General features: G+C 45.7%; 1 protein-coding gene across 6 annotated transcripts in view; it reads left to right on the forward strand.

Annotated features, from left to right (window-relative positions):
• Positions 1 to 13,092, forward strand: part of TP53BP1 (tumor protein p53 binding protein 1) — a 767,880-nt gene that overhangs the window by 714,958 nt on the left and 39,830 nt on the right. For all 6 annotated transcript variants that reach the window (XM_078683313.1, XM_078683315.1, XM_078683318.1 and 3 more), the window contains 2 exons: positions 2,965 to 3,059; positions 3,542 to 3,741. In XM_078683313.1, the coding sequence (XP_078539439.1) occupies positions 2,965 to 3,059; positions 3,542 to 3,741 (295 nt within the window). The remainder of the gene's footprint in view (positions 1 to 2,964; positions 3,060 to 3,541; positions 3,742 to 13,092) is intronic.

Genomic DNA, 13,092 nt, shown 5'->3' on the forward strand with positions numbered 1-13,092 from the left:
CAAAAAAGGTCAGGCCGTGCACAAACAGACCATCTCTCGGTGGGTCGTTCTATGCATCAAGACCTGTTATTCGTTGGCTAAGAAGGAGCCTCCTGTGGGGTTGCGTGCCCATTTTACCAGGGCAACAGCAGTCACTACTGCCTTGGGACGCAGCGTCCCCTTGCAGGACTTTTGTCAGGCAGCTACGTGGGCCTTGTTTCACACGTTTACCAAGCACTACTGCCTTGACAGTCCGGTCCGGAGTGACGGCTTCTTTGGCCGTTCTGCGCTCAGTGACTTTCTGGTGTAATCTTGTTTGCATACGCACCACCGGGGTTGGTATTGCTGAGGTATCTATTCTACGGTAAGGAATCTATCACTAACGTGTCTCTTTCAGATGCACAAGTTACTACTTGTGTAACGATATATCTGTAAGAGACATTAGTTAGTGATAGATTCCTTACCGCCTCACCCATCCTCCACGTTCTGCGAACTGATTACTAGGGTTAAGAACATCCCTTCAGGGCCCTAGTTTTATGCACCAATGGTCAGTATCTTCCATGGCTCTGTGTTTCTGGTGCGGAAAGACGTGTACAGAACTGACGTCAGCGCGCATGAGTGGCGCCTAAGTACTCTCTGTGACGTCAATTCGTCGCTTACGACGCCAGTGACGGACGCAGAGCTGCTGGACGCCACCTACTGACACGCAGGGGTAATGCTGAGCAAAACTTTCCGGATCCAGTCTGACGCCTGGGGATATTCTAAGGTAAGGAATATATCACTAACTAATGTCTCTTACAGATATATCGTTACACAAGTAGTAACTTGAGCATTAGAGGTAAAATATGGATCCCCCTTTGACCCATGTCCCCATTTAATCTTTTCTCATTTGGCCTCTATATTAAGTCCTTTTCTAATCCAGATCTTTAATCTGTCCTTGATCAATGCTGAATATCCTGCTAGTTGGAAGCAGGCCCTGATTCTTCTTTTGAAGAAGAAAGCCGGGATGAATATTTCCATCCTGTCTGTCGTCCAATGTTTCTACTTTACCATACATCTATACCTTATATGTCGAAGGTATTTGAAAGGCTAGTTAATGTCCAGCTGACACATGTTTTGGAAATGAATAGCTTACTGGATTCGACTCAAACAGGCTTTAGAGCCAGAAATAGTTCTGAGTTCCCTTAATTGGCGGTGCTTGACCACACTATATCAGGGGAAGGCTGTGGTTTTGATCCTATTGGTCTGTCTGCGGCTTTCAACACTGTCTTTCATAGCCTGTTAATAAAGAGACTACATGAGCCTGGTGTGCACTCAAAAGATCTCAAGTGGTTTGGATCATTTCTGAATAAAAGATCTCAGTCTGTTCAGATTGCCTCTTTTAGGTCTACTCCCCAAATGTTCAATTGTTGGGTCCTTCAGGGCTCCCCCCCTCAGCCCTACATTGTTCAGTGTTAGTCTCCTCCTTGGCAGGTATCGTCAAAGCTGGGGGCTTAGAGATCTGCTCCTATGCTGACAATACTCAGCTCAATATTTCTACAGGGACATAGGGAGACTCGGGATCATCTCACTGGATGCCTATCGGAAGTAGCTACCTGGATGCAATCGTATTGTCTGAAACTCAGTGCGGAGAAGACGGAGATCTTACTCTTTAGTGGAGCCCATGATATTTGGGAGGATTTGTGGTGGCCGACGTCCCTGGGTACTGCACCAGAACCAAGGAGAGTAGCCAAGAACCTTGGATTGTTAATAGATGATTCCCTCTCCATTTAGGATCATGTAAATGCCACTTGTGGCATAAGCTTTGTACTGCTTAAATTATTGCGAAAGCTCTTCCTCTGGATTACAGTTGAATGGTGAAGAACAGTTTTTCAAGCATTGATTATAAGCAGGGTGGGTTACAGTAATGCTTTATACTTAGGAATGGCTGACTATTTGTTCACTCATTTATAATCCATTCAAAATACAGCAGCATGACTCGTTTGTAATAGTGTCCAAAACAATTCAGCCACCCTCTGTTTGAATTCACTTCAATGGCTACCTGCTACATTTAAGCTGCTGTGCCATGTTCATAGAGCACTATATGATATTCGGCCTGCTAGTCTGTGTGGCCGAGCGTTTTTTTACAGCACACATGAGCACTTTGCTCCGAAAACCTACCGCTGGCTAGCACTAAGCGTCTCAGAAAAGCTTAAATGGGCAGCTGCTCTTTCTCTTATCTAGCCGCAGTTCATTGGAATTTGCTGCCTGTTGATCTTCTTCTTACCTTGAACCTCCTTAGTTTTCGAAAGAGATAGAAGACCTGGCTATTTGCTCTTTAACTGGTTGTGAGACAGGATGACATTTAGCAATGGATCTAGTGCTGTAATATCCCTCTGGGGATGAGTGTTGCTCTCTGTAAATGTTATAAATAAATCAATAAAACCCATTAACACCTAATCATATGGATATTTTGTACAGGCCGGTCATGATTATCTGTCCTTGATGGAAAGATGTGAATACATGACAGTGTATTAGGTAAGTCGGGATATTAATAGAAAATAAGAGGGATGACAATATGCACCCCTGCCTCAAGCGATTGGCAGTGTTGGTCCTTCGGGCACACACACCAGTCAGACCACATATGAATCATTTTATAGTCTCAGGATGCATGTTATGAAATGTTCAATTAAGTACTGCTGCTAGACTCATATTTGGTACGTTTGCTAGTGCTGAAGAGGATGAGTAATGCATCGGGCCTTGTTATGGTCATGGAAGGGTTCCAGGAGACGGTGTGAGTTTGTCTGGCTGCCTTTTCAAATGTATCTATATCTTGGTCTTTGTAGACTCTAGTCTTGCTTCACTTTCTAAAGACTGATGCATCTGTTTAATGATGATATGTATGGCTACATGGCTCTATATATATCATCAAGTGGGTTTAAGTCCTTTAAATTGATACAGCTGTCTGTAGTCCAAGGGCTTAGCTGCTCCCTCTTTCTGTTGCAGAGTTTGTGGACATTGTTCTGTACGATAAACAGTACACGGAATCCCAACTCCGGGCTGGAGGAGGGTACATTCTAGAAGATTATAACGAAGCCCAGGTGAGCATATTGCCTTAAAGTGTGAAGGTTTTTTTTTTTGTAGTGGGACACAAGTCATTAATTGGATGTATACGTATGGCCTACCTATTTTAAAGACTCTTGCCAGTCCAACATTTATGAAAGTGTGTATGATCTCATTGGAAGCACTGAAAACATTATCTTATTGTTTTTATAGACAGTATATATAAATTTTCAAACCTAGAACACATGGTCTGCCTTCCTACATATTAAAATATGGTTTAGAATAGGCTCTTTCAGTTTCAGCAAGCACATGTCAAACATCACTATCATGCTGTGAGAACATGTCACCATATGCCCTGACACATTTAGTGTCCAGTTCTTTTTCTATGAACATGCTGTGTTCCCTCAAGAAATGTCCACCACCTTGACTGTCACCTATTCTTTTATTTCTGTAGAACCTGTCTGCCTTACTGTCATTTATTTTGCCTGCTTTTAATGATGGTCTTTTCTTTTCTCTAAAGTGCAAGGCAGCCTACCAGTGTCTCTTAATTGCTGATGAACAATGCCGAACACGGAAGTACTTCTTGTGCTTAGCTAGTGGGATCCCTTGTGTATCACATGTGTGGGTTAACGACTGTTGCCATGAAAACCAGCTCCAGAACTTCCGCAACTATCTCCTTCCAGCTGGGTACAGCCTGCAAGAAGATAGGATCCTAGAGTGGTAAGTTTAGGATCAATCATAAGTGGATCAAATATTAATGGAACAGATTATATAACCTGCAGGCAATGAGGTAAATTGAACATTTGATGTTGAAGTTAAAGAGAAAGAATAGCACAGAGATAGAGAAGAGGTACTTCTGCTGAATGAACAGTTTACTGTAGCTTAGACATTCTTTTAAAATCTATCAGGACTTCATCTGCTTCACAACTCCGTCTTAATCCCCACTATATGCTGATTTAACTGGAAGAGGTTTGAAGACTGACACGACAGGACAGTAAAGTATCTCAATGACAGATCGAAGGACATTAGTAATACTAAGTTGAAACTTGTGCATTATTACCTTTGTGGTGCTCCTCAGTAGAATGGAAAGGCTAGTCCAGAGTGGACCACCAAGTGCCTTGTAGGTATCTGAGTTACTCTGCTTGAATGTTTCCATACAAAAGCTCCTTTTTCACAATGAAGTACATAGTTGTCAAGAATCAGCCAGTATTCTGAGGCACAGTGGAAGAGGTTTGGCGCAACGGCCAGGGCCACTGCCTCCAGATCCTGGGGCTCACGGTTCGATCCCCGGTGCCGGCGGCAGATCAGCCCAGCACCATGTGACTCTGGGCAATAGTTCGCTTAATCTTCCCGACGGCCCCCAGCGCCGGGACTGGACATTACTGGACATTTTTACATTCACTGTATCTTATTGGAAAACCCCAGTGCTGAATAGAATGGACCTCCTGCGTTTAGAAATGGATCTTGGAGAAAGATAAGACAACGCAGATTTAGTGATACAAGGATAACCGAAAGCAGAGTTGTCCGGAATCGACCCAGGAGTGTCAGATGCATGCCTTATTTTCAGGATTTCCCCATTAAATAAATTATTCTTGATGCATTTAGTCAATGCATAACTTGAACATCTGGTATGTTTCTGAGCCTTCATTAGACACCACTGACTGACGTGACATAAAGGGTGTCATAAAACCTTGGCACAACCACTACTACTCTGCCCTTGAAGATTAAGTGAAATAACCAAAAGAAGAAATAAACTGTACCTTCTTGCTCTCCTCTAGACTTGGCAAAATAGTTGTTGTCTGTAATAGCCCTTGCAGATGGGCCAGGGCCCTGTCCTGCCGTTCCATACCAGACTCAGCGTAGGAACCGCGGCCCACCTTGGCTCATACTGCACTTCTCTCCAGTGCCTATGGCCCAGTAATTCCATTAATCTACCTATTAGCAACCAGAACAGTCATCTGTGTGCAATCTCAGATAGTGCGGTACAGAGATTTTTCAGTTAACTCCAATGGTGGACCTACACTATTGTTCCTGTTTTTCAAATATTTTGATATTGCAGGATTGTGCTCGTGGTTTCCTCTGAGATTAACCTGACTGCCCAGCACATTTGTACAAATTTGCAGAAGAAGTGGAAACAAGCACTCTATTTTAGTATACAGTTTTTGTTTTTGATCGGATTTCTTAATTATCAAGGAAAAATCTTAGGTTCATAAGTCCCAATTATTTGTTTTTTTATTATTGACTTCTAGTGTTATTAAAATCAGGCAGCTTATGTTTCGTTCTAGGCACATATGCCTGTGAATTTTTTCAGCACCAAAATGTTATACATGCTTAGATTGCAACAGCTAGTCGTCCCAGTCAATCTCATTAAGCTGGATTCACCTACTTTTTGTAATGGTTAATTTCCATGTTTTCATACATATTTATTTTAAGGTTATGTGGCCCAATTATGTGCCATGTGGGGGCAGTATCCTTGGGTGGGACTCTGCTTAACCCAATCACAAGATGTATTCCTGCACCCACATTTTCTGAGTGCATAAACATCAGGGCTTGTTGCCGGTGGGGAAGGGGCAGGACCTCAAGCCCCAGCTCTCCCTGTGGCAGGCCGCTGTTAATGCCACTGACAGCCACCGAAGGCACCTACTTAGTCCCGCCGGGCTCCTGCTGCCCTGGACCTGAAGCTTTTTGCCGTGGTGGGGGCAGGACCTCAAGCCCCAGCTCTCCCTGCGGCTGGAAGCTGCCAATGTCACTGAAAACGCCCAGAGGCACCTACTTAGTTCTGCTGGGCTCCTGCTGTGCAGGACATGAAGTTTGTTGCCGGTGGTGGGGGCATGACCTCAAGCCCCAGCTCTCCGTGCGGCAGGAAGCTGCTACAGTCACTGACCGCGTCCGAAGGCGCCTACTAATTCCTGCTGCTCAGGACGTGCCTGGGCAAAGAGCGGTCCCGTTCTGCGGGCAGACAAGGCTGGGCTGGGCCACCCCTCTTGGCTTCAGCTCCTTATTTCCTTCTAAAGTAGTAGGTGTGTTTTAACTCCCCAGGCTCTGAAATTTTATTTACTGATCATTACTGTTTTTATGAAATGGTAAAAAGTAAAATCATGGGAGACAATGATGGTTCCCCTAAGAGACATCAAGCTACTACCTTTAACTCTATTTTAGTGCGTGCCTCAAGGGTTCTTGATAATGAAATTACATTGGCAGAAGGTCGCTTATCGTTGGATATGAGGGACATTAATTTACCATTCATAGACTCTGATTTGTATAATGACCCTGAAAATAGGCAAAATGAAACCATTCGAAGGGTTGAAACTGATTCTTAGGTCCCGTTTATACAAATCGCGCCCCAACAACTATCATCAACTGCTGGTGGACCACGAACAAAAAGGAAGAAGCTGTCCAAATATGTGGCCCCAAACCAAGTTACAAATACTAGATCCCAAAAAACATTAGATGTAGTACAGAATGATGGGGAGGTGGTATGTCCAACATACCGTTGCGTACTAACACAGCCAAGACTCCGACTTCCACCTCAGACACTCCAATGCAGTTAAACTTGCACTTGAATAGTATAATAAGCAGATTTGAATGTGTATTGACAACCAGCCTCTCACCATTATTGGATAGACCTGGTAAATTAAGGAATTCCGTGTTATCGCTTAGAAAACATATCAATAACATTAGAATACAAGATGCGTGGAGAGGCCTGCATTACGGAAAAATAGCATATCTGGTGGTGAATGGGAGGCTGTTAGAGTAAACACACAGATCCGAAATCAGTCTAGCATTTCTTCCCAGTCTACCCCCCCCAGCTACCGCTTGTAATAGGGGCCATGGTACCGGGGTTGGATAGATACAAAATGGAGGTTTGATGGTAGGTCGTTCACTTAAAGCAGGAGAACATAACAAAAACTGACCTAGGGGCTGGCAAGATCGCCCCCACCCCCCAAAAAAGAGGCAACAAGAGATCTAACCCAGGGCAATCTAATCAAGAAGATTGTGGAACACACCCACCTCAAATCAGGTGAGACTGGATCTCCCCCTTGAGTGCTGCCCGTATGTGTCAATTTTAACAAATGTCCCCGCCTTTTTGACAGCAGTAATGAGTCAACGGGTCAATTGAAAAATAGTCTGTCACTGGTTATCATATAACACTGATTTCACGAATCTTAGTTATCAAGACATTTTATTTGTTAGAAGAGTGGGTTGGGTTGGATCCTCTCGCAAACACACCTATGGTGATTGTGTTGTGGTCAATTGTAGATTTCCAGACCTCATGGAAAAATGTATTAAATCAGATGATAAGTTATGCTGGCAGGGTTCTGGCCTTGGGTTTGGCATTATGCCACTGGGATATTTCTAAAGACATCTCACATATACTTGCACTATCGCACCAGTTAGCGGCCCCTCAACTCAGAACACTCTTTGGGTTAAAGAGCCATTGAAATAGCAGCCTGTAAAAGGTTCCAACCACTCACTGATCTTGATAGCTTACACTGACTCATGATGGGTAATGCCGAATCTGAGAACATGCCTTCTTTAGAATCAATAAGTTGCTCGGAGATGAATAGTTCACATAGAGAGAACAAACCAACTAACCTGCAATCAAGCTCATTTTGCCACCAAGCACAATTTAGCCAGATCTAGATTTAGGAAGAGATAAGGCAACATAGGTCTTCTTTATGCAGGGGATCACAAGTGTTCATCAACAACTTAATGATCTTTTGGAACATTGTCGGGATCACATCTAACTCTAATTGGGCAGAGCTAGTGGACAGGTGTCATATATGCTTGTTCCAGGAAACCTGGGCGACTGAACCAATCCACAAGGTGGGGTACACAACTTCAAGTGTTCAAGCCAGACCATCGTCTGCAGGAGGACCTGCTGGTGGGTTGCTTATCTGGATCAAGACAAGTGTGGCTGGCAAACTATGCAGGCTGAATATTGAATCGACTGACATACTGGGTCTTGATCTAATATCTCTAAAAAGGCAGTCCAAAATAAGATTAATTAACATACATAACAACTTTAGCAATTAGAATAAGGAGTCTACTACACTATCAATGCTATCCAACTTCCTCGAGAATTCAGGAACGGAGGATTACGTTATAGTTACGGGGGACTTTAATGTTACATACAAACCAGTAGATTTTGTACAGGATCTTGTTCAGGAAGAAGAGTTAGCAAGAGGCATAAAAAAGGTGCAGGTCCCCCCCTCCTTAGGAGATGCACAAAGGTTGGTCAGCGAGTATTGTCTTTAACTCTCACTCATGGGATCAGTGTTTGAAACGGATGGACGCCTTCTGATCAAGATGCAACCTTTACTTTCAAAAGGACAAATACACAAAAAAGGATCAATTATATAATGGTTGATCTGGATCTGTGGCCTAAAGTGTATGACATGGCTGTTATAGCCAGACATCACAGTGATCATAATGCACTGGTCAGGGGGTTAGTTGAGACTCCTTATTTGATAAATCACATTTGTCCAGTGGCTTTCAAATGAGATGTCTCTAGCTGGTATTTAAACTGAGGTAGCCAACATTCTACGCATTTTGGGAAATCCTGCTCAAAATGACCCAAGAATTATGATTAGTTTATCCCACCTCCTTACGGCCATAAAGAGTTACTTCTATAGACAGTGTCAAACCATCTTAGGTAGGCGTAAAGATGCGCCCTGGTACAACGGGAATTGTCGACAAGCAAGAACAGCGCTACTCTCTGCTGTGAAGAAAGGAAATAGTAATGATATAGCAGAGAGAAGAAGAGCCTATAGCACACACAGCTTGAGGCAAAGAGAAGTTGGGAGGAAGAGAATTGATGTACCTTAGTAGTGGCGTCCAGAATGATATATTGCCAGTTATTCAGGTATTTCCTATCTAAAGGAGCAATCGATATGGTTAAGGAATAGGACTTCTTCATTCAACCACATGTTTAGGAAGATTATTTCCGGAAATTATACACTGGAGAAGGTGGAGAGTTGGATAATGAGACTACTAAGGATGGGATGCATTATTTCCTTGAGAAAGAAGTAGGGGATCTATTTAGTCTTACCTGGCAAGAGGCTGTGCCTGCAATCAGTACCTTGCAATCCGGAAAAGCACAAGGGTTAGATAGAATACGTGGAGATCCTTACCGATCTGAGACGAATATATGGGGTTTTATACTCCACTCTGCTTTAAATGCCATTGCTCGGGGGCAAGGGCATCACAGGGACTTGGAAGGGTGCTGAAATTATATCTATATTCATAAAAGGAGATTAGGGGGTCCTTCCAAATGCAGGCCAATCAGCCTCATAGACATAGACAGAACGTTTTTTATAAACTGATCTTGACTCACCTACACTCATGAATTGATAAAAGTAACTCATGAGCTACTTGTTGGAGAAGCCCCATTAAGATGTTCTCCAGTATTGGGGTATCTTTCATAAATTCACTTGCTTGAATCATTCCCCATCGTCGAAGTGGGAGTCCCATGGTACATAAAAAGCAGTAAGTAATGGCTTTAACATTAAAGTTAATAGAGAATAACATTCACTTTAATATTGTGTCCTAGTCATTAGGAATGGTCCAAACAGGTGACAGCACCCTCTATAACCCTCCCCACAGAGGCTCCAGGCTCTCTAGATTTTCTACCCCACTTCATGAGAAGGGAGTCTCCCTGAGCTCTGCTCAGTACTTTCTCTTTGGTCTTCTGAATTTCTTCACATCTTCAAATCAACATGTCTTCTTCGAAAAAAATCTCTCTTCCGGCATTGTGACTCTTGTGGGAAACTTAGACTAAGATGATCCTGACATGTAATGATGGTCTGACCACTCACCTGAAAACCAGGTAATCAGCAATGACAGTGCCCCAACCCTCTCTGAATATATCGCAGCACTACTGAAAAGAGAAACAGCAGCCCTTGCAAATGTTCCAAGAGAGAAGGGATCTGGGATGAGAGACAAAACACAGAGAGAAGAGACACAGCTGTATTCTGCCACCAGGATCTGCCGGGATCTTACGTGCAGAACAGTTTTCTTTAATCTGGAAGGAAAACAACGTATGAGCTAAGCAATAAATCGGACAAACAACTTTGGTATGTTACGTATACCCTGTTATAAACAATAATCACCTGCTCAAATGTTTAAGGGTCCCATTTGAGGATGACAGTATATCAGTAAAAGGGGGATTATCTTCCTTAAGAACCTTATTGCACTAAGTAATTGTCATGCATTAAAGAACTAAGATGAAACAAGAAAACAAAGAACAAATGTCATTCACTTGAAGGTTTTTGTTGAAAAAATATATCTTATTTATCAATATGTGTAACACCTCACCTTTGCGTAATCTGTGTAGTCTTAAATATTTTCATCAGTTACTACAGAAACAAAAGGCACTGATACCTTTGAAACCTGCAAACAAGAATGTCTCCTATTGGTTTACAATGTCTATACTTTGTCGATTAAAACACGCATACACTTAGTAGACTTGCAGGACACATGACTTACAATAATGCCACAAATGATGAAAGGACCCAAATGAGTCTCAAGAGAAAGCAACACAAATAAATCTAAAGGAAAAAAAATGCAGGCTTAAAATACTCCAGTCATTTGTCTCGTATTCACAGGACTTAGCTGTCTTGAATCAAAGAATGTTCTTTTATCCTGCGGTGGAGCCGGCTCTTGGAAATGCGGAAGATCTTCTGGTAGTGAGATGCTTAAGAGAGTACTTACAGGAATGTGAGGAGCATTCTGGCATGAACCTGAGCAAAAAGGAAATCAAGTACAGAGTTACGGGAGCGCAACTATTTATAGCCTGTCCTTGGGTGTTGCCGACCGCGTTACTAAGCGCGTGTCAACAGCATCCTGAAAGTTTGGGAAAAGTTCGGCACTCGTCCCCGCGCCTTTCGAGGTCCAGGGGCCGTTCCCGTGAACGCTCGTAGAGCCCTCATCACCACTCCTCGGGAGTCAAGTCTTCACCCTCGAATTCGGGTAAGAGACGACATAAAAAGAAGTCGAAGAAGCGTTTTCGCTCTCCGACGTCCCCCCGTTGGTCCCCGGATGCGGACAAGGGGGACATGGGCCCCTTCGGAACCTGGGAGTCCCGCGGCCTACCCACCTTACCTGGTTCCGTCGGCGACTCCCGCACAGTTTCTTGCTGCCATGGACCGCCTGTTTAGGTCTCGGGCTCCCACCGGTGCGCCTTCAGGCCCCGCGGTCCCGTGTCAGGATCCTGCTGGTCCGTCGACTCCATCAGCAGATCCAGTTCCAGCGGCCCCCGTGCCGCAGGATTCTGCACCGCTGGCCCCTGTCATGGCGCCAAGAGGTTCCATGCTGCTGGCTGAGGCGCCGCATTGGATGTGTTGGCCTTCTTGGGCCATCGAGCGCGTTCCTGGGCCGAAAGAGGGACGTGGTTGTTATTTCCACTACTTTCTGGTTCCCAAGAAGGAAAAAGGGGGCTTGCGGCCCATCTTGGACCTCAGGGATGTCAATTGTTTCCTCCGGAAGGAGAAGTTCAGGATGTTGACACTGGCTCAGGTCTTGACTGCTCTCGACCCTGGAGACTTGATGGTAGCATTGGACTTGCAGGATGCATATTACCTGAAAGAAACAGGTTAGGGTTAGATTCCTTACCTTAGAATATCCCCAGGCGTCAGACTGGATCCTGAAAGTTTTGCGTGGCAGTACACCTGCGCGTCGGTAGGTGTCGTCTGCGGCTCATCGTCGGTGTCGTTGACGCCGGGATGACGTCGTCGGAGTACTCAGACGCTGCCCTCGCGCGCTGACGTCAGTTCTTCTTTTTTCGCGCCAGCAAGCGCAGATCCGGAAAAAGCAGTACTCCTTAGTCACTTTTTGACTAACTTTTTCGATCTTTTTGATCCTGTTTCGAGTCATAAGACTATCGGTGCCGGTAGGGATGCCCGGGTTCAAACCCTGTGCCGATTATAACCGACTGATGTCGGTTACCGACCCCCATTGCCGGTGCCAGAATTGCCTTGGGGCCGACCATGACGACAAGTCGTGCCCCGACTGCCAGGCCTTGACGTCGAAGGCTAGACGGGAGCGGTCCCGTAAGCGCCTCTAGCTCCGGCAATCGGCCCCATGCCATTCACAGACAGGAGATCGATCCCTTCCTCATGGCCATGAGGTCTCTCTCTCCTCCGTCGGGTCCCGCTGTGGCGACTTCGGTCCTGACGCCGCAGGGCCCTACCGGATCCGGGTCGCCGCTGGTCGACCTTACGACCCCTTCACGGGCGCAGACCAGGACGATGTTGTCCCCGGTCCCTCCCTCGGTCCAGATCCGGCGTCGCTCGATGCCGCATTCGACACCGAGAGAAGAGCAATTCTTCTATGATCCGGCCCCATCCTTTGACCCTGACTATCAGGAGATGGGAGGTGAGGGGGACTGGGAGGGGTCTGAGGACCCTCTGGCATGAGAGTGCCAGTAGTTTCAGGACTGGGCAGTGGATCTAGGGGAGGCCAGTGGTTTGGACACTTCGCCCAACACTGGCTTTGTCTCCCCTCCTTCCATGGCTACGGAGGAGGGGGCTGCTTACAGCGTGGTGCTGACCAGGGCGGTCATGGGCTTGGGTCTTGAGCTCCTCGTTGCGGCCGTGAGGACTAACCTCCTCACCGAGGTCCTTAAACCGCAGGCGAGCTCTTCAGAGCCTCCACTGCCGTTTAATGAGGCCCTTACTGATGTTCTGTTGGGCACTTGGTCCAGGCCCGCTACCTGTAGATCGGAACGTGGCCAGGCGCCACCGCCAGGCCCCGGGCTACCCTAGCTTCCTGTCCACCCACCCCACCCCGAGAGCCTGGTTATCCAGACCTCTAACTCCCAGACCGAATTCCCGACTGCACCACCTGATCGGAAATCCAAAAGGTATGAGCAGTTCGGTAAGAAGCTGTTCTCCTCACTTAGTTTGGGGTTGCGGTCGGTCAACCCGCTTGCCTTTTGGGCCGTTATACCCACTCCCTGTGGGACATGGTCGCGGACGTGCTGCCAGCTTGCCCGGAGGAGGCTCGGGTCAAACTCGCTCAAGCACTTGCGGAAGAGCGGGATGCAGCACGGTATTCTATCCGATGTGGGCT

Source organism: Lissotriton helveticus, chromosome 3_1 (genome assembly GCF_964261635.1).
Source record: "Lissotriton helveticus chromosome 3_1, aLisHel1.1, whole genome shotgun sequence".
In the NCBI taxonomy this organism is placed as follows: Eukaryota; Metazoa; Chordata; class Amphibia; order Caudata; family Salamandridae; genus Lissotriton; species Lissotriton helveticus.